Source organism: Macaca nemestrina, chromosome 20 (assembly GCF_043159975.1).
Source record: "Macaca nemestrina isolate mMacNem1 chromosome 20, mMacNem.hap1, whole genome shotgun sequence".
In the NCBI taxonomy this organism is placed as follows: Eukaryota; Metazoa; Chordata; class Mammalia; order Primates; family Cercopithecidae; genus Macaca; species Macaca nemestrina.
In genome coordinates, this window is record NC_092144.1 from 39,372,481 (window position 1) to 39,393,945 (window position 21,465).

The window sequence follows — 21,465 nt, forward strand, 5'->3', positions numbered from 1 at the left end:
GGATTAAAAATGTTGATCCCTTTCGTATTTCCTCGTCCCTTTAAAAAATTCTATTATGACAAATTTCAAACATACGAAAGAGTGCATATTGATCACCTGTCTGTCTGTACCCTAATCCGTTAATCCATTTTTTTCTGATGAATTTCAAAGTAAGTTGTGGACATCTGTGTATTTCACCCCTAAATACTTGAGCATATACCTCATTTAACTTGATTTCTCTCTTACTTTCTACAATTTTATGAAAATGAGCTGTTTCCCATGGGGTCTGTCTTGATCTTAATCCTTTGAGGGTAAGGCTAACTTGTGGTTGTGTTAATGGTCTTCATCCCTACTGCCCCCCTTTTTTTTTTTTTAATTTCCTTAAAACAAAAGGTACTCTCAAAAGGCGTATTACACATGATTAGCAAGATTCAGAAGAAGGTGGTTAAAGTTTCTTAGATGCCTTATACCTATGCTTTAGTTCTTGTTTTCTATAAGGAATGTTGCATGAGGATATTGGAAAAAAATTTAAAATTAAGAGTTGAAGGTGGAACCTAATCTATAAGGATCCATTATGTTGAAGCCAAAGAAGCAGGTCTAGCTATTTTAAGTAGGCTGGAGAGGTGTTTCTTAACTCTATCTGGGTTTTGTTTTCCTGTGAAGAAAATTATTTTAAGCAATTACCATTTTTGGTTACTGTAATATGACTCCTGTGTCCAAAAATTAATTACTTGTTTCTAATTATTAAAATAGAAAAAAAAACTGATCAAATTTTGTTATGAATAAAGACCCTAGACTTACCTCAGTAATGCATTAGTTCTTAGCATAACTTTCGTATTTTCTGTTGCCTAGGCTTTGTGATCTTTAACAGGATTATTTAAGTCTGAAATAATAGAGAGACTATTTGGAGATCGCTGTTTGACTAAGCATTTGGTCCCCAACATTTCCACGAATGTAGCCTTTAGAGAGAGAGGGTTGTTCCTCAAGCTGTAGTTTCTTCCAGAGACACTGCTTGACTCCTCCTGGCCTCCCTTCATAAAGGATTTCTGCATGGGCTGCATTTTAAGTGATCTACTTTATATTTTTAGAAAACTATTCAAAATTTATAAATAGCAACTCTAATCTTAAACTGCTCTCCAGTATGTCCACATTTTTGTGCTAGAGAGAATTATTAATAAATTGAAAACTGAATATGTTTGACTTGAAATACTGACATTGATCTCTGGTATTACCTGTTGTTGAACCTACTGTTCTTTTAATGTACAAAAGAGATGTTTTGTGAGGAAGTTTTTTTTCTTTTTTTTCTCCTACGCATTGTTACCAAAATAAGGCCTATTGAATGATAACTTTAATAGTAGCTTCTTAATATTCATAGAAACATTTAGATATCTAGGCTGGTGTATATAGTCCTTGAGCATTTGCAGAATTACTTATCTGAAACGTAAATAAGCTGTTAGTGTTGTGTTATTAATAGTGAGTGTTGACTGTCTAGGCACTATGCTAGTCAGTCCTATGGAGACATTCTCCCGTTGACTGCTCACACCAGTCCTGTTTCCAGAGCCCCTGAATGGTTACGTTCAGCTGTACTGTCTTTCAGCAAGTTACGCTATTTGTATCAAGTTGGTTGGTGAAATCTTGTGGGTAATAGTCTTTCTTGAAAGTTTTGGAATTGGTGTTTTTGATGCTTCATGGAAAAAAATGAGTTTTGAGTTTTGGAACCAACATAGTAGATGTTCTACGCTGGGCAGTGTGTTAGACCTTTTATATTTAATTCTGTTGAACCTGTGAGATAAGTATTAGTCCAGTTTTGCCATTTGACGATACAAAGACTAAGGTGAATTTGTGTGAATTGCATGTAGAGCTTGGGATTCACTCTCTGGTCTGACTTCAAAGCCATCTTCTTTCTGGTACATAGCCTTGTGCATGAAGTTGTTTGCCATTTTTTCCATATAAAAATTTTCCAGGAGGAGGATTTTTGCCTTAAACAAAAGAATAAAACATGTTTTATATTTATTTATAGAAAAGGATTTTTTTGGGGAAAGTTTATAAAAAGCAGTTGCACACTAGAAAACAAGAAAGCTTTCGTGAAGGAATGCAGGTCAGAAGACCTAGCTTAGGTCAAACTCATTGCTTACCTCATCTTGATAGAGGAGATCTGGCTTTTTGCTATGTGGTTTTTCCATCTTCCTTCTACTTTGTCTTCTGTAAGAGAAAAATATTGATAAGTGACATTTATTATAGGATATGTCAAATAATATATATGTGAAATTTCTTAAGATCTTAAGGCTGAGATAATTTTTTTATTAATTATGCTACTGTTGCTTCAGGGAACTAAGCAGTAAGCTGAAACCAATTCTGTGATGTGTATAGCGCAGTCATTTATATTATCTGGAGAGTTGTTACCTACATTGCAGTTTATCCTGATTTCAGTTTGACAATGTCTACATGTTCTTTTAAATTGCTTGCTGAGTTGGTGAGTTTTGTTTCTGTTATTTTTAAAAACTGACAACATCCTTCTGCTTCAAAAAAATTCAGCGCTGTAGTTTTGCTCGCAGCCTGTATTTTAGCAGGAAACCCAATCTCCAGCGAAAGTTTGAAAACGGGCATCTTGGCATAGGCTGCTGCCTGGTATTACTCAAAAAGAAGGGCTGTTCATTTCCAGCAGGTGTTAAGAGCTGAGTAAGGCCCATAGCATGGAAATACGATCATCTCTGCCACTACAGAGTTACTTACACCTTTTGGTTGTTTGAAATTACTTACTTGGTAGCTCTGTTTGATATAGCAAGAAACAGACTCCTAAGCCACATTGAAACGCCTTTTGTGTTATCTCTACTTAATTTCTTCTACCCCCAGTTGATTCTCTCTTACCTTAATCACATTATTATGAATAATTGAAGAGCTGATGACACATTTTTCAGTCTAAAGTTTTCTGATGAGGACTAAAGCATCTGATCAAATTTCATGTTCATGATTTCAGCTTCACAGCCAGTATCTGTTCACTCAAAAGCTTTATTAAATCTCTTCTTTCGGCCGGGTGTGTTGGCTCACGCCTGTAATCCCAGCACCTTTGGGAGGCTGCGGCAGGGGGGATCGCTTGAAGCCAGGAGTTCGAGACCAGCCTGGCCAACATGGCGAAGAAACCTAATCTCTATGGAAAATACAAAAAGTAGCTGGGCTTGGTGGCATGCGCCTGTAGTCTCAGTTACTAGGGAGGCCAAGGCAGGGTAATTACTTGAACCCAGGAGGTGGAGGTTGCAGTGAGCTGAGATTGTGCCACTGCACTCCAGCCTGGGCAACAGAGAGAGACTGTCTTAAAATAAATAATTTCTTCTGTCTTCATCTTGAGTCCCTTCTTCTCTCCAAACATCAGGCCTTCTTTTACTGTCTCCCTTAATTTTCGCATTTTATTTAGTCCAGAGTCTTGTATCTTAAAAAACAGTAATTCTCAAAATTTGAGTATTCTGCTTCTAAATGCCGAAGTCCCTGAAGAGTCTTAATTCTTCAATAAATGTATGGTAGAATAATGCCATTGCTAAACTTTATAAAAACAGGGTTTTAAAACTAAAAACCACATTAATCTTTAATTTGCTAAAATTAGGTTTTTGATTAGCTTGTTTTATGATACCTGGCCTACTGGGCCTCCCAAAGTGCTGGGGTTACAGGCGTGAGCCACCACACCTGATCAAAAGAACAGCTTTAATAAAGCTTTTGAGTGAGGCTGGTGCGGTGGCTCACGCCTGTAACCCCAGCACTTTGGGAGGCTGAGGTGGGCGGATCATGAGGTCAGGAGTTCAAGACCAGCCTGACCAATATGGTGAAACCCCGTCTCTACTGAAAATACAAAAACTAGCTGTGCATGGTGGCGCACACCTGTAATCCCAGCTACTCAGGAGGCTGAGGCAGGAGAATTGCTTGAACCTGGGAGGCGGAGGGTGCAGTGAGCCGAGATCACGCCACTGCACTTTAGCCTGGGCGACAGAGCAACACTCTGTCTCAAAAAAACAATTAAAAAAAAAGAAAAAAAAAAGGAAAAGAAATATCATTAATAATTTGTATATTTGGTGTTTTTTTTGTCAACAGGAAGAAAGTAGATAATGACTATAATGCCCTTCGAGAAAGACTCAGCACCTTGCCTGATAAATTGTCTTATAATATAATGGTATGTTTGGTGTGTTTCTTTTAAAGTAATAGTTGTTTCTTGTAAACGTATTAACTGTGTTCGTTCACAGAATGTCAAGCTGATGGCTGTGTATGAGGTAACTACGTAGCAAGGAAGGTTTGTTTTGTTTTACTTTATAAGAACACAGTAATTGTAGTGATCGCTGGTATTTACCTTTTTTTTCCAGAATATATATGGTGACATAAATGACATAAATATTAGCACAAAATTGGACATATTTCGAATGGAAACTTACTATATAAAAAATGTAATTATGATAGAAATATGGCACTTAGTCATTTCTTGTTAGCCAGAGCAGGAATAGGCCATAATGTTTTGTAATTCACAGAATTAAACCTTAGGACATTGATTTTTATATAAAAACGTGCTGCTAATTTTTGTTTTAATGATCTTCACATTGACATAGTGATCTGTTCATGAGCCCTGGGTTAGAACCTTTCATTGCATGAATATTCTTTCTTATGAAGACTTTGTTCTTTTATACTAGTTCAAGTATTTTGTATATATAGCTAGGTAGATCCATTAAAGCTGTTTGTTTACTAATTCCTGCTTTGCAAAAATGGCTGTTTTATTGAAAATAATTTTTAGTTTTCTTTATCAAAAGTATTTTGCATTGACAGTGTTTCACTACTGGTTGCTTTCATTTAGATTTGCAAGTGAATGAAAAGTATAAACATGCCGAGACAGTACTACTTTCTTTAAGAGCTGTATGTAAATATGGTGTGGATTTATTTTCCTGTTTTAACATTGATTTATGAACATAAAGCAATTTTCTGTTGATTTTCCAAGTAAAATTTTAATATAATGTTAAATTTCTGTGAAGCTGGCATTTTATTTTTACCAATGTATAAATAAAAAAATTCAGTGTTAATGTAAGGCTTTTAATGCAAAGTGTTTTATAAAATGTATTTTTCAGTGTTTTACGTTTTTTCCCTTTTTTCTTTTTTTTAAACAATAGGTACCATTTGGCCCTTTTGCCTTCATGCCAGGAAAACTTGTCCATACTAATGAAGTCACTGTTTTACTGGGGGACAACTGGTTTGCAAAGTGCTCAGCAAAGCAGGCTGTAGGTTTAGTTGAGCACCGGAAAGAACGTAGGTACCCATTTTAAATGATGTTTCTTTGTTGTGTATGTATCCATTCACAGATTGCCAACCTAAAGGACTGTTTCTTACCAAAACTACCTTCCATGATTTATGAATCCAGGCTATTTGTGATTCTGTTGAATTGTAGGTAGTTTGAGTAGTACCAACATTTGAGAATGAGTTAGAGAATGGAGCATCTGGATTGGAAATGTCACCTACGTTGGCATGTTTTCTGAAGTTACAAAGTTTCGAAGTCATTATGTGATTTTTGTAGTTAGAAGTTGGGAAGACATAAAAATTGGAGTCATTTTATACTTTATAATTTTTTTTTTAGTTGCTATTACAGACTTATTTTTGCACTTAATACTTCAGTACACAGAAATAATGTGTTTTCTCCTTAGTGAACTAAGAGAAATACCTGTTTACGTAAGAAGACAATTCTTTAAAATGCTTTTTGGTTTGGGAAAAAAACATATTTTCATTTGATAGAGGAGACCAGGTGTGAAAAGTTGCTACCTAAAACAGCACCCTTATCCTTTTTCAGTTGTTTGATTTCTCTGCATCACTTTATTAAGGCAGCTCTTGAGTTTTGTTTATCTGTGCTATTATCTGTAGGTGTATAGAAGCCTACATACACACACACAGCACACACTACACATTTTGCAGTTGGATGAGATAGCTTGGGTTCTAGCTTAGTTATATTTTAAAATTAGGTTCAGTTTCTAATCTGTTGTTATTTCTGGAATACGTATTTAGACGGACAGTATAATATCCACCCTACCTGTCTTTTAACCTTTCAGTTAAATGTGTATTTGAAAATGAATGTTGGGAAGATCCTTTTGTATAAATAAGGTCATACTAGACAGAAAACAGCTGAGTTTTCTAAAGCTGAACTTGATTTCACTTATACATGAGTGAGTACTAGAGAACTCATTTACTCAGTGAAATTCTGGGAACTATATTTGGAGACTGTAATTGCAAATCAGCTCCTATAAGTTTATAATTGATATATATTTTGATCTTTTGTGACACTAATCAGAATCTTATTGTTAGGCCTGTATGTAATTTCTGGCAATTATAAATCTTTTGGCTTTGCTGCATTATTTTTGTCATGTATATTAGCGAAAGAGAATGGGCATACTTTTTTCTTAAGGACCTTACTGAAGACGAAGCCTCTCTTTATATACTGAAGTAGCTCTGATGTTATGAAATGAATCCATAGCCTGTTGAAGTTTGTTCACGTTGATTTTCATATTTCAGTGAAAAAAATCATAATTAGTTATAACTTAAAATATTAATGGGAATACTTTTACAATAGAATAGAGCTCTAGAGTAGAGAAACATGTTTTGTTAAAACACTTTCTAGTAGTTAAATACGGTTTTGGAAAGTGACCAAACATAGGTGACTTTTGGGATCAATATTTGTCTAAAATAATTTTCAAAGTACATATTTCCTGTTACAGTAAATTCTGGGCTGGGCACAGTGGCTCATGCCTGTAATCCCAGCACTTTGGGAGGCCGAGGCAGGTGGATCACCTGAGGTCAGGAGTTCGAGACCAGCCCAACCAACGTGGTGAAACTCTGTCTCTACAAAAATTAGCCAGGCGTGGTGGTGTGTGCCTGTAGTCCCAGCTACTTGGGAGGCTGAGCTGGGAGGATCACTTGAACCTGGGAGATGGAGGTTGCAGTGAGCTGAGATTGTGCCACTGCACTCCAGCCTGGGTAACAAAAGCGAAATTCTGTCTCAAAAAAAAAAAAAAAAAAAATTCTGTAAAGCTGTTTTATTCACATGGTTTTATATTTATAATAACTGAAGGAAATACTTAGGTATATTGTTGTACTTAACATTTATTAAGAAAAGGTACTTTATTTTTCTTACGGCAGAGGAAATACAACCAGTTAAACACATAGTCTTCTACATCATGGTTGACTGGGGTAATTGGAGAAGGTCTGAGTTACAACACGTGTCATGATTTGTTTAACCAGCACCACAGTCAGGACACAGAATAGGATACAAAGATACTGCTCTCAGGACTCAGCTCCTATCAAAACCTCCTTCACACCGCCCCTTGGTGGTCACACCCTATCGCTGCCTCTAAGGGTTGAGACCTCAGGTCTGTGTCTTTTGAGACTAGCTTCTTCACTTGCTGTAACGCCTCATCCAGGTGGTTCTGTATATTAAAAGTCATGTTTTTTATTGCTGAGGAGTGTTCCATTACATGCATATCCATTAAATGCACGTACAACAGTTTTTCCATTCACCTTTTGAGGGACATTTGGGTGCTTCCATTTGTTGGCAGTGAGGAACAGAGCTGCTGTAAGCCTTTGTGTACAGGTTTTTGTGCGAACATACATTTTTATTGCTGTTGGTAAATACCTACAAGTGAGATTGTTAGATCATATGATAAGTGTATGTTCAGTTTTTAAGAGACTACCAAGCTGTTTTCCAAAGTGACTGTATGATTTACATCTCTTTCAGCAGTGTGTGAGAGTGGTAGCTTTGCCTCTTTACCAGCCCTTGATATTCTCAGTTTAAATAGTGTAGCCATTTGAATAGGTGTATAGTGGTTTTAATTTGTTGTTGCCTAATGATGTTGAGCATTGATTCATGCACTTATTTGATCTTTGTGTCCTCTTTTACCTGTTGAACTCTTTTGCCCATTTTAAAAAATTGGGTTATATATGCTTTTTTATCTTTTTTGAGATGGAGTCTCACTCTGTCGCCCAGGCTGGAGTGCAATGGGGTGATCTCGGCTCACTGCAACCTCTGTCTCCCAGGTTCAAGCAATTCTCCTGCCTCAGCCTCCTGAGTAGCTGGGATTACAGGTGTGCGCCACCATGCCCGGCTATTTTTTTGTATTTTTAGTAGAGATGGGGTTTCACCATGTTGGTCAAGCTGGTCTTGAACTTCTGACCTCAGGTGATCCACCTGCCTCAGCCTCCCAGAGTGCTGGGATTACATGCGTGTGCCACCGCACCTGGCCTGGGTTGTATATTTTCTTGTTATTTTATTTCATTTTATTTTTTTAAATTGGAGTCTCGCTCTGTCGCCTAGGCTGGAGTGCAGTGGCATGATCTTGGCTCACTGCAACCTCCGCCTCCCAGGTTCAAGCGATTCTCCTGCCGTGTGCCACCATGCCCGGCTAAGTTTTGTATTTTTAGTAGAGATGGGGTTTCACCATGTTGATCAGGCTGGCTTGAACTCCTGACTTCGTGATCCTCCCGCCTCGTGATCCACCCACCTTGGCCTCCCAAAGTGCTGGGATTACAGGCGTGAGCCACCGTACCCTGCTGCGTTGTATATTTTACTGTTGTTTTGAGAGGTTTTTTTTTTTTTTTAAAAATATATTCTGGATTTAAGCTCTTTGTTAAATAGGTGATTTGCAAATATTTTCTCCCACTTTGCATCTTGTCTTTTCATTCTCTTAACAGTGTCATTCCAGAGCAAAAGTTTTTAATTCTGAAGTTCAGCTTTTAGCTTTTTTTTTTTTTTTTTTTTTTTTTTTGAGACAGAGTTTCGTTCTGTCGCCCAGGCTGGAGTGCAGTGGCTGGATCTCAGCTCACTGCAAGCTCCGCCTCCTGGCTTTACGCCATTCTCCTGCCTCAGCCTCCCTAGCAGCTGGGACTACAGGCGCCCGCCACCTCGCCCGGCTAGTTTTTGTATTTTTTAGTAGAGACGGGGTTTCACTGTGTTAGCCAGGATGGTCTCGATCTCCTGACCTCGTGATCCGCCCGTCTCGGCCTCCCAAAGTGCTGGGATTACAGGCTTGAGCCACCGCGCCCGGCCAGCTTTTAGCTTTTTTTAATGGATCATATGTGTAGTGTCATATCTAAGAATGCTTTACCTAACCTTAGTTCTTGAAGATTTTCTCCTATGTTTTCTTCTAAAAGTTTTATGCTTTGACATTTTACAATTAGATCTGATTGATTTTAAGTTAATTTTTGTTCGAAGTGTGGGGTTTAGGTCATGGTTCATTTTTCTTGCATATGGATGTCCAGTTGCTCCAATACTATGTTGAAAATACTGTTCTTTCTCCATTGAAATGACTTGGCACCTTTGTCAAAAATGAATTGGCAACAAGACCATCTTAGATACTCCACTAGGATGGTTATAATAAAAAAGACAGTAACACTTGTTGGTGAGGATGTGAAAAAATTGGAACCCTCATTCATTCCTGGTGGGAAACCACTTTGGAGAACAGTTTGGAATTTTTCAGCAAGTTAAACATTGTGTTTTACTGTGATCTAGCAGTTCCACACCTAGATAGTATTCTACCCAAGTGAAATAAAAACACGTCCACAAATACTTGTACATGAATGTTAAGAGCAGCACTGTTTTTAATAGCCGAAACATGGTAACAACCCAAATGTCTGTCAACTAGTGAAGGGGTAAGTGTCATACATCCATACAGTGGAATGTTGTTTGGCAATAAAAAGACATGTACCTTGAAAACATTAGAATAAATTAAAGGAGTCACAAAAGACCACATATTGTATGATTCCATTTACATGAAATATTCAGAATAGGCACATTTATAAAACAAAGGAGAGTAGTGGCTGCTTAGGGCCAGGAAGCTATGGGAGAGAATGGAGAGTGACTGCTAAAGAGTATAGAGATTTTTAGGGGCAATGAAAATATAAAAATGCAGATTTTGGTGATGATTGTGCAACCCTGTGAATATACGAAAACCATCGAATTGTACATTTTAAATGGGTGAATTGTATGGCATGTGAATTATAGCTTACTTAAATTGTTAAAAAACAAATGAATGAGCCATTTTGTATAGTTGTGTTTTTGGACCATCTATTCTGTTTTTTTATCTATGTTTCTGTCTCTTTGCTGATGCCAATCTGTTTTGATTACAGTAGCATTATAAATGTGTTCCTTAAAGTTGGTAGTACAGGTGTTCTAATTTATTCTTTCCAAATTGTTTTGGCTGTTCTACCTCTTTTGGCTTTCCATACACATTTTAGAAACCACTCGTTTATGTTTACAAAAAGTCCTGGTGGGATTTTGATTCGAATTGTGCTAAATCAACACGTTAATTTGGGGAGAATTGATCTCTTAATTATTAAATCTTCCAGTGTGTAAGTACTTCCAGCGTGTAAATACAGTGTATCTCTGTATTTAGGACTTCTTTCATCAGTTTTGTAGTTTTTGAGCATATAGATCATATGTGTTTTGTTAGGTTTATATTTGTTTCACCTATTGTGAAGCTGTTGTAAATGATGGCATTTAAAAATTTTGTTTTTCAAGTGTTCTAGTATGTAGAAATAACTCTTTTTAAAAAAGAATTAACATTGGATCCTCCATTCATGCTGACCATATTAGTTAGTTCTCTGAACTTTTTTGGGGTAGATTCCATGGGATTTTCTATGTAGACAATCATGCCTTTTGTAAACAGCTCCTATTTTTTTATTTCTTTCCAATGTGTGTACACTTTATTTCTTTTTCTTGCCTTATTTCCTTGGCTAGGACTTGCAGTATAATATTTTTTGTTGTTGTTTTGGGCTTTTAAGTTTTTTTTTTTTGGAACAGTCTGGTCCTTGATGGGGGCCTCTCCCCCTACCCCTCCCCAGTCTGGCTATAGCTCAGATCGTCGCTCGATTTTGAGCAGCTCCACCTCGAACACCAGGGTTGCACCGCCTGGAATCTTTGGGGGAGCTCCCCGCTCTCCATACCCCAGCTCGGATGGGATCACCAGCTTGCGCTTTTCCCCCCTCACACATCCCCGGCAGCCCCTGGTCCCAGCCCTTGATGACCTGGCCTATGCCAAGGGAGAAGACAAAGGGCTGGTTCTGGGGCAGGCTGCTGTCAAACTCTGTCCCATCTTCCAGCTTCCCCGTGTAGTGCATGTGCAGGACATCCCCTTTATGCGATTTGATGGGACAGTGGTCCACCCGCTTCTTGACCCCGATCTACAGCTTCCTTTTGCCCTCGGCCCCCGTGGCCGTGGCCACGGCGCTCAGGCAGATGGACAGTACTGTCAGGACCCGGACCCAGCTCAGCCTCATGTCTCTCCTCGCTGCGCCCCTGCAGTATAATATTGAATAGGAGTGGTAAGAGTAGGTAGGCATCTTGGTCTTGAAACCGATCTTCTGGGGAAAACATTTGGTATTTTACTGTTAAATGTGGTGTTAGCAGTAGGTTTTTAAAAAAAATTAATACTCTCTATTAGTTTAGGGAACTTTCTGCCTGCTTCTAATTTGCGGATTTTTTAAATGAAAAGATGTTGAATTTTGTCAAATGTATTTTCTGCATGTATTGATACGATCTTGTAGTTTTTCTTCTGTATCTGTTAATGTGGTGGATTATATTGATTGATTTTTCTTCCCTGGATGAACCGCATTTGGTCATGGTGTGTTATTGCTTTCGTATATTACTGGATTTGATACATTGAGCTTTCTTTGTTTAGTATTTGCATGGTGTATATTTTTCCATCTCTTTTATGCTAACTATATCATATTTAAAGTGGGTTTCTTTTTTTTTTTGTTTTTTTGAGATGGAGTCTTGCTCTGTTGCCCCGGCTGGAGTGCAGTGGCATGATATTGACTCGCTGCAACCTCCACCTCCCAGGTTCAAGTGATTCTCCCACCTCAGCCTCCTGAGTAGCTGGGATTACAGGCGAGTGCCACCACGCCTAGCTAATTTTTGTATTTTTTGTAGAGATGGGGTTTCACCACGTTGGCCAGGCTGATCTCGAACCCTTGACCTCAAGTGATCTGCCTACCTTGGCCTCCCAAAGTGTTAGGATTACAGGCGTGAGCCACTGCACCCTGCCTAAAGTGAGTTTCTTATAGACAGCATGGACCTTTCCTTTTTAATTCATTCTGATAATTTCAGTCTTTTAATTGATGTATTTAGACCATTTACATTTAATGTGTAATATGTTTGGATTTAGGTTTGGCATTCTCCCACCGTTTTTGTTCCTCTTGTTCCCCTTTCTTGTCCTCTTTTAGATTATTTAATATTTTTAGTATCTTATTACTCTGTTTTTGCTGAAATAGGAACTTCTTAAAATATTTTTAGTGTTACAAATTAGGGATTAATGTATTTCACATGAACTTAAAAGTTTTACTCTAAATACTTGTGAGTTCTTGTTTAGGTTAGAAAGCAATTTTTTTTTTTTTTAGAAAAGAGTACATCTTCAGTGAGACTAAGTGAAAAGACCAGGATTTAATCAGAGATTTCTACAGTATAGATATGTTTTTGGTAATTTTGTTTCTGCATGTCTCTGTAATCTACTTTTGAATACTGGGAGAATTATTTTACCATGTATCTTTTGTTCAGAGTTGTATCTGACACATTTATCTTATTTTTACTTTTGTCTTAAAAAATGCATACTTAGTCTTCGTTTTTACGACAAAGTTATTTTTACTAAATGGAAGGGTGGACATGAAGGGATAAGATCATGAACCAGGGTAATGGCTGTGGGCTTAGAGAAGAGATCAGATGCAGGGAGAATTTCTGAGCCTGATAGGACTTGGCAACTGATTGGATGTGAAGGTTGAGGGGAAGCATTGGATGAGTGGTGACCTAGAGGCAGTGTTGTTAACATAATCAAGTAAGTTTGTAGATCACTGCACTTTGCTTTTCCCTCTACCAGAGAGTCCAATGCACATAGGCACATTACTTAGAAGCCCTGTAATGAAAAATATCCCTTTAGTTTTGTTTAATATTGTGGTTCCCAAACTTACTTGATTTTGAGAAACTTTTAACTTGTAATGTCTGTTATCTCACAGAGCATTCTAAAAAAATATTGACTTAGGAATACATTTTTAGGCAGATTTCAGAAGAAAGTGGGTGATAAGACATTGTTAGCACTGAATACAGCTTTTTTTTTTTCCTTTTCTTTTCTTTTTTAAGTGATAGGAGAAGAAAAATTGTATATGAGGTGCATCAGGTCATTTACAAGATGGGCTTTTTTAAAAATTATTTTTTTGGTAGGTTATATATATGGACATGATATAAAATCTAAAGGATATTTATTAAAAAATAACTATGCTTCCTTTTCTTGTTCTTTAACATCCAGTTTACCTCTCTGGAGGCATCGCTGTTATCAATATCTTACTCATTATTCCAGGGATATTCTGTGCGTTTTCAGCTATAGACTTAGGCATTCCCACCCCACCCTGTACACATCCACTCAAATTGTAGTCACACTTTTTTTTCTTTGCTTTTTGTTTTGGCAGCTTGCTGTCTTATTCTTTTCATGGCTGTATAGTATTATATTGTACCATAGTTTATTTAGTCAGTCCTTTACTCATAGGCCTTTAGATCATCTTCCTTTTTTTTGCTATTGAAAGCAATGCTGCAGTGAATAACCTCTGTGTGTGTGTGTGTGTGTGTGTGTGTGTGTGTGTATGTATCATTTTGTACTTGTGTATATCTGTAGGATGAATGACTAGGATTGAATTGATGGCATGAAGTGAGTTAGATTTTTAACTTTGACAGTACTGGCCTTAACAGACTGACTGACTACACCTTTGCCAACCCATTGTGTTTGCAAAGTTTTTTTTGGAACTGATAACCTTATTGTAGGCCCCCTGGCACCACTAACTAACTGTCTTTTCTTCCTTTTCCTCCCCTCCCCTCCCTTCCCTTCCCCTCGTTCACATGGTTGGTTAGCAATAACCACCATCCATCTCCAGATATTTTTCATTTTCTTAAGCTAAAACTGTACCAGTTAAGTGATAACGCCCCATTTTTTCCTTCCTTTCTCCTCCCCATCCCCTGGTAACCACTATTCTACTTTCTGTATGAATTTGGCTATTCTAGATACCTTACATAAGTGGAATCCTGCAGCATTTGTCCCTTCGTGTCTGGATTATTTCACTTAATGTTTTCTAGGTTTGTCTCTGTTGTAGCACATATCAGAATTTTCTTTTTAAGGATGAACAATATTTTATTTTGTGAATAATGTGAATTATTCTGTTCGCTATTATAAATAATGCTGCTATGAATATAGGTATATAAATATTTAGTTCCCTGCTTTAAATTATTTGGGGTATATATCTGAAAGTGGAATTCCTGGATCATATGGAAATGTTATATATATATATGTCTTTTTTTTTTTTTTTTTTTGAGACAGGGTCTCACTCTGTTGCCCAGGCTGGGGGTGCAGTGGTGCAGTCTTGGCTCACTGCAGCCTCCGCCTCCCAGGTTCAAGAGCCTTCCTGCCTCAGCCTCCCGAGTAGCTGGGACTACAGGTGTGTGCCACTATGCCCAGCTAATTTTTGTATTATTAGTAGAGACAGGGTTTCACCATGTTGGCCAAGCTGGTCTTGAACTCCTGACCTCAGGTGATCCATCTGCCTCAGTCTCCCAAAGTGCTGGGATTACAGCTGTGAGCCACCGCGCCCGGCCCAATGTTGTGTTTTTTAAGGAACCTCCATTCTGTCTTTCACAGCAGCTGTACCATTTTATATTCTCACCACCAAAATACAAGGAATCTGGTTTTCCCACATTCTTGTCAACACTTGTTACTGTATTTTTAATATATAAAATAAATATATTTTAAAGTGGCATACCACCAAGGAATATAGTTTGAAGTGGATTTGAAGTGATACATCATCAGGGTTTTGGTTTGTATTTCTTCAGTGATTAATTATGTTGGGCATCATTTCATGTGTTTATTGGCCACATGTATATCATCTTTGGAGAAATGTCTATTTAAGTCCTTTGCCCATTTTTTATTGCAGTTGTTTGTTTTTCTTGTTGAGTTGTAGTTCTTTATGTATTCTGGATATTAGTCCCTTATCAGTATTTTTTCCTGGTCTGTGGGTTGCCCTTTTACTTTCTTTTATTTTTATTTTTTTGTCTTACTTTAAAAAAAAAAAAAAAGTAGCTGCCAGGTAGAGTGCCCTTTTACTTTCTTGATAATGTCCTTTGATGCACAAAATTTTTAAATTTTCATTATCCAGTTAGTGTTGTTTTGTTTTTGCCTATGCCTTTCATGTCATATCCAAAAAATTGTTGCCAAATGTCATGAAGCAGCTTCCCTCTGTTTTTTTTTTTTTTAAGTTTCCTAGATTTATCTCTTCATTTAGATCTTCATTTAGGTTGCTGTATCCATTTTGAGTTATATTTTATATACGCTTGTAAGGTAAGGGTCCAACTTTATTATTTTGCATGTGTTTCCAGTTTTCTCAACACAATTTGTTGAAAAGACTGTCCTGGCCAGGCGCGGTGGCTCACGCCTGTAATCCCAGCACTTTGGGAGGCCAAGACAGGCGGATCATGAGGTCAGGAGATTGAGACCATCCCGGCTAACATGGTCCTTACCTTTTTGAATGGTTTTTACACTCTTGTTAAAAATCATTTGGTCATATATTTATGAGGTCTTATGTCTAAGCTTTGTATTCTATTTTTTGGTCCGTATGTCTGTATTTATGTTGCTACCACATTATTTTGATTAGGGTAGCTTTGTAGTAAGTTTTGAAAACAGATAAGACTTCCAACTTAGTTTTTTTTTTTTTTTTTTCAAGATTGTTTTGGTTATGGGGGACCCTTGAAACTCCATGTGAAGTTTAGAACGGGCTTTTCTGTTTTTGCAAAAAAAACTACTGGATTTTACTAGGAGTTGCACTGAGTCTTTAGGTTGCCATGGGTAGTATTGACATCCTAATTCTTAAATATATTCACTCCATGAACATAGGATATCTATTTATTTGTGTCTTGTTTCAGCAACACTTGCAGTTTTTAGTGTACAAGTCTTGCACCTTCTTGGTTAAATTAAAGAGTTTAGTCCTTTTGGTTCTAGTTGAAATGGATTGCTTGTATTTCCTTTTTAGATTGCTCATTGTTAGTGCATAGAAATGCAACTGATTTTTGTGTGTTGATTTTGCATCCTGCAACTTTGCCAGATTTTTTTTATTAGCTTTACCAGGGTGGGTTTTTTTTTTGTTTTTGTTATTTTTGATTCTTTAGGTTTTTCTACATATTGCATATAAGATTGTATCATATGTTGGTAGTAGAGAGAACTAGACTTCTTTCTTTCCAATTTGGAGGCTTTTTATTTGTTTTTCTTGCTTAATTGCTCCAGCTAGAACTTCTAGTATGGTGATGAATAGACATGTTGGTAGTGAGCTTCCTTGTCTTATTCCCAATCTTAGGAGAGAGACTCGCAATCTTTCATCATATAGTGTGATGTCAGTGTGTGGTTTTCATATATGGCCTTTATTATGTTTTGGAAGTTCCCTTCTATTTCTAGTTTATTGAGGGTTTTTTTTTATATCATGAAAGGGTGTGCATTTTATCAAAGGCTTTTTTGAATTCAATTGAGATTACCATGTTTTTTCCTCTTCATTCTGCTCATGTAGTATATTACATTGATTTTTATATATTGAACCCATCCTTGCATTCCAGGGCATGGGGGAGATCATTCTTGGTCATGATGTGTAATTCTTTTGATATGCTACTGTATTTAGTTTGCCAGCATTTTGTTGAGGATTTTTATATGTATATGCGTAAGAGAAATTAGCCTGTAGTTTTCTTATTTTTATCTGGCTGGCCTCACAGAATGTGTTCCCTCCCTTTTCATTTTTTAGAAGAGTTTGAGAGGATTGGTGTTAATTATTTGAATGTTTGGTAGAATTCCTCTGTGAAACCATATCGAGATTCTTGGGCCTTTCTTTGTTGGGAGGTTTTTGATTACTGATTCAATATACTACTTGTTACAAGTCTATTCAGATTTCAGTTTTGGTAGTTTGTGTTTTTCTAGGAATTTGTCTAGTTTATCTAAGTTACCAAACTTGTTGGCATTCAGTTGTTTGTACTATTTCTGTATAATCCCATTAATTTTTGTAATATTAGTTTTTATTGTTCCACTTTTGTTTGTGATTTTAGTGATTTGAATCTTCTCTCTTTTTTTCTTAGACAGTCTAGGTAAAGATTTGTCAATTTTGTTGATCTTTTAAAAAAACCAACTTTTGATTACGTTACTTTTTCTCCATTTTTAAAAAATTATGTTTTGTTTATTATCCTCTAATCTTTGTTATTCCTTTCCTCTGTAAGCTTTGGGTTCAGTTTACTCTTTTTTTTTTTTTTTCAGTTTCTTAAAGTGTACAGTTAAGTTACTGATTTGAATTATTTCCTTTTTTTTTTTTTTTGATGCAGGTATTTACAGCTATAAATATCTTTCTTAGTATGGCCTTGTTGCATCCCATAAATGTTCGTTGAGTTTTTTTTTTTGGTGGTCTCAGGGTATTTTCTTTTTTTTTTCTTTTGAGACAGAGTCTCACTCACACTGTTGCCCTGGCTGGAGTGCAATGATGCAATATCGGCTCACTGTAACCTCCATCTCCCGGGTTCAAGGGATTCTTCTGCCTCAGCCTCCCGAGTAATTGGGACCACAGGTGTGGTCAACCACGCCTGGCTAATTTTTGTATTTTTAGTAGAGTCGGGGTTTCACCATGTTGTCCAGGAATAGTCTTGAATTCCTGGCCTCAAGCAGTCTGCCTGCCTCGGCCTCCTAACGTGCTGGGAGCCACTGTGCCCAGCGTATTTTTAAATTACGCCTATGATTTCTTCTTTGACCCATTGACAGATTGTTTTGTAAAATTTTCGTATATTTATGACTTTTTCCAGTTTTCCTTCTATTAATGATTTTTAATGTTATTGAACATTCCAATTAGAAAAATTACTTTATATGATTTCAATCCTGTTAAATTTTTTGAGACTTATTTTGTGGCCTCTCATATGACCTATCCTGGTGAATGTTCCATGTTTCCCTTAGAAAGTGTGTGTTCTTCCTGTTGTTGGGTGGAGGTTTCTATATATGTCTGTTAGGTCTAATTGGTCTTTAGTAGTGTTCATGTTCTTTATTTCCTTCTGGCTGTTCTATCCTTTACTGAAAAGGGGATATTCATGTCTCCAGCTATTATGGTGAAATGATTTCTCCCTTCAGTTCTGTACATTTTTGCTTTATACGTTTGAGATCTGTTAGGTATGTATGCATTTATAATTGTATCTTCTTGATAGATTGAACCCTTTATCAGTGTGAAATATCCTTTGTCTCTCGTGACTTTTTTTAACTTAAAGTCTATTTTGTCTGATACTACTATAGCTACCTTATTTCTTTTTTTGGTTACTATTCGTATGGAACATCTTTTTTGTTCCTTCACTTTCAACCTATTCGTGCCCTTAGGATCTACAAGTGAGTCTCTTATAGACAGTATATAGTTGGATCCTTTTTTTAAAGCAATTGATTCTGCCAATTTATGCTTTCTGATTGGGGAAGTTTAATCTGTTCACATGTGTAGTTATTACTGATGAGGGAAGGACTTAGTTTTGCTATTTTGTTATTTTCTGCATGTTTTATAGCTTTTTTTGACTCATTTCTATATTACTGCCTTCCTTTGTTTTTTTTTTTTTTATGGTGAATGGTTTTGATCTCCTTTTCACTTCTTTTTAAAATATTTTATAGGTATTTTCTTTGTGGTTACCATGGTGATTACATAACATATCCTAAGGTTATAAAATGTATTTTGAATTTATACCAACTTAACTTCAATCACGTACAAAGGCTTTATTCCTGTTCAGCTCCTTCACTTTATGTTATTTATGTCACAAATTACATCTTTGTACATTGTGTCTCCATTAGTATAGATGTACAGTGATTGTATTCATTTTTCTTTATCACGTAGAAAAAAGTGGAGTTACAAACCAAAATGACAATAATACTGATTTTTTCCTATGTGTTTACCTTTATCAGAGATCTGTGTTTTCATATCGCTTTGAGTTACTGTCTTTTCATTTCTACCCGAAGAGCTTCCTTTAGTATTTCTTGTATTGCAGTGGTAAGGAATGCCTTCAACTCTTGTTTATCTGGGAATGTCTTAAATTTCCCTCATTTTTAAAAGAGTGTTGTTTTGCTAAACATAGAATTCTTGGCTGCAGTATTTTGTTTCCCTCTCAGCACTTTAAACATATTTCATCCCATAGCCTTCTGTGCTCCAGGGTTTCTGCTGAGAAATCTGATAATCTTATTGAAGATTCCTTGTTTGTGATGAGTTGTTTTTTTCTTGATGCTTTCAAGATTCTTTCTTTGTTGTTGTTCAGCAGTTTGATTATAGTGTGTCTTGGTGTGGGTCTGGGTTTATCCTACTTGGATTTCATTGAGCTTCTTGGATTTGTGGATTCATACCTTATCAAGCAATGTGTGTGCTCTTGAGTGTCTCCAATAAGGCATTTCAAAATACAAATTTATGATTTTAGTTTATGATAGATGTATATAGCTTTAAACAACCACAAACCATCTTAAGACATTATTTAAAAAAAGAGCAGCATTCGCTTATCCCTTTTGACTCACAGTTCCCATTCCTTAGATGTAATTACTTTCCGTTTTTGACTGTTTTTACTTTGCTGTTTTTATTCTTATTTTCCAGTGGTTGGCATATCCTATTTTTGTTTACTTGTTTTCTCAATTTTATGTATTATTAACTAGCTGTCTACAATTTAAGAGGACCATTTAGCATTTTTACATGTCTTCCCTGTCTCTCCTTCTCTAAGCTTTTTACTATTATTGTATCACAATTTTTGTTGTATCAGTATTCATGCTTAGATATTATGTAATTCCATTTTGTTCTTGTACTGGCTTTTAATTGAATTTAACTGCTTTTTTTGTTGCATAGCTTTCTATGTATCTATCATTAATTCAGTCAGACACTTTTTTGGTTGTTAGAAATTTACTGCTGGAGTCTTTCATTGTCTTGCTTCAATTTGGACTGGCTTCTATCCTGATCAAAGGAGAGCTGTTTTCCTGGTATCTTTTTACACTGTTTTTGCCTTTTATTTATTTCCTGTTTTCTGTTTCCCAAAGCGCCCTTTTTTCAGGTTCTATTTACTTTGTTGGAATATTGCTTTCAATAACTTTTGGGAAAGTGCTCAGAGGTACTTCTTTGAATTTTTATGTACCCGAATAACTCTTATATTCCTTATACTCCTGCTTGTTATTGTTAACTAGACCATTTAGAATTCTAGGTCTTAAGTAGTTGTTGCCCTCAGAATTTTGGATACATTATTCTATTACCTTCTGTCTTTAAGTGTTGCTATTGAAAATCTTGATGCTACTTTCTTTTTCTTTGTATATAACTTGTTTTTTTGTTTTTAGAGCTTTGAGATTCCTTTTTGGTCTTTATTCCCCATGATCTAGAATACTACAGTGGTACACCTTGATGCCATGCTATGGATCCTTTAAAATTTGTTTGCTAGTGCTTAGTGGACTTTTTTTGAGTGGAGGCTTAAGTCCTACAGCCCTGGGAAATTTATATTACTAATTTGAAAATTTCCTTTTCTTGTTGCCTATTGTTTGTCTTTGTTGTAATTTTTGAAGTGATTTCTTCTAAATAATCTTTTAAATCATGTATTGACTTTAAAATTTTCCTGTACATAGTTTCATTTCTGGAAGCACTTTCTTGTTGTTCTTTGGCTGTTTCTTTGTTACAGCATCCTGTTCTTGTTTCATGGATGGAGGGTCTTTTTTTAAGGAGTATTTGTTTTTTCTTTTAAAGTTTTCTTCTTTAAGCCTTTCCTCCATGTTTCGTTTTTCTGCCCCGTCTTTTCTCTCTCTGGCTCTTTTTTTTTTTTTTTTTTTTTCCCCTCTAGCATTAATGTTCAAGAATTTCTTCAAATGTCTGGTGATCCTTGGCTGACCATTTATACTTGAGTTGAGTACTGTCAGCAAGCTTTGTGTGCATAGGCAAGGTTTGTTGACTGATAGGTTTTTTTTTTAATAGGGATATAAGGTGGCAAGCTGATTTTTTTTTTTTTTAAATTATTTGAGCAATCTTTAAATATCAGCAGATTCTACAAAAGAGTCTTCTGATCTTCTTCATCTAGTGTTCTGAGAACCAGGCTGGGAGTTTCAAGGTTCAGTATGTTCACTTGGAATTAATCCTCCTGGTTTCACTAAGATATTTTCTGTTCTCTTTCCACTTCCCCATTCCCACAAACCACCCAAAGCTATGAATCTTTTGTTTAAGCAAGAAAGGAGAAACCTTTCTTGTGAGATTGGGGTTTGGGCACTTGTTCTTTTCAAACTTCTATCTAGATCTTTGCTTAAAGTTCACCCTTCCTTTAGAAATACTCCCAAGTGAATTGCCTTTTCCAGGTCCGACATCCCAGATTGACTTGTAGTAGCTTTTCCCTGCCACAGTTAGGTTCCGTTTTTTTCTGTTGTGCAAAGTCCATTATCAGTTGTGCAGTTTCCAAAATTTGGT

General features: G+C 36.4%; 1 protein-coding gene and 1 pseudogene across 9 annotated transcripts in view; one reads left to right on the forward strand and one right to left on the reverse strand.

Moving 5' to 3' along the window:
- The window catches only part of LOC105495616 (URI1 prefoldin like chaperone), a 92,590-nt gene that overhangs the window by 56,931 nt on the left and 14,194 nt on the right, over window positions 1-21,465 (forward strand). For all 9 annotated transcript variants that reach the window (XM_011765375.3, XM_011765379.3, XM_024797223.2 and 6 more), the window contains 2 exons: window positions 4,060-4,138; window positions 5,118-5,253. In XM_011765375.3, coding sequence (XP_011763677.1) covers window positions 4,060-4,138; window positions 5,118-5,253 — 215 coding nt within the window. The remainder of the gene's footprint in view (window positions 1-4,059; window positions 4,139-5,117; window positions 5,254-21,465) is intronic.
- Window positions 10,773-11,279, reverse strand: LOC105495615 (peptidyl-prolyl cis-trans isomerase FKBP2 pseudogene; annotated as a pseudogene).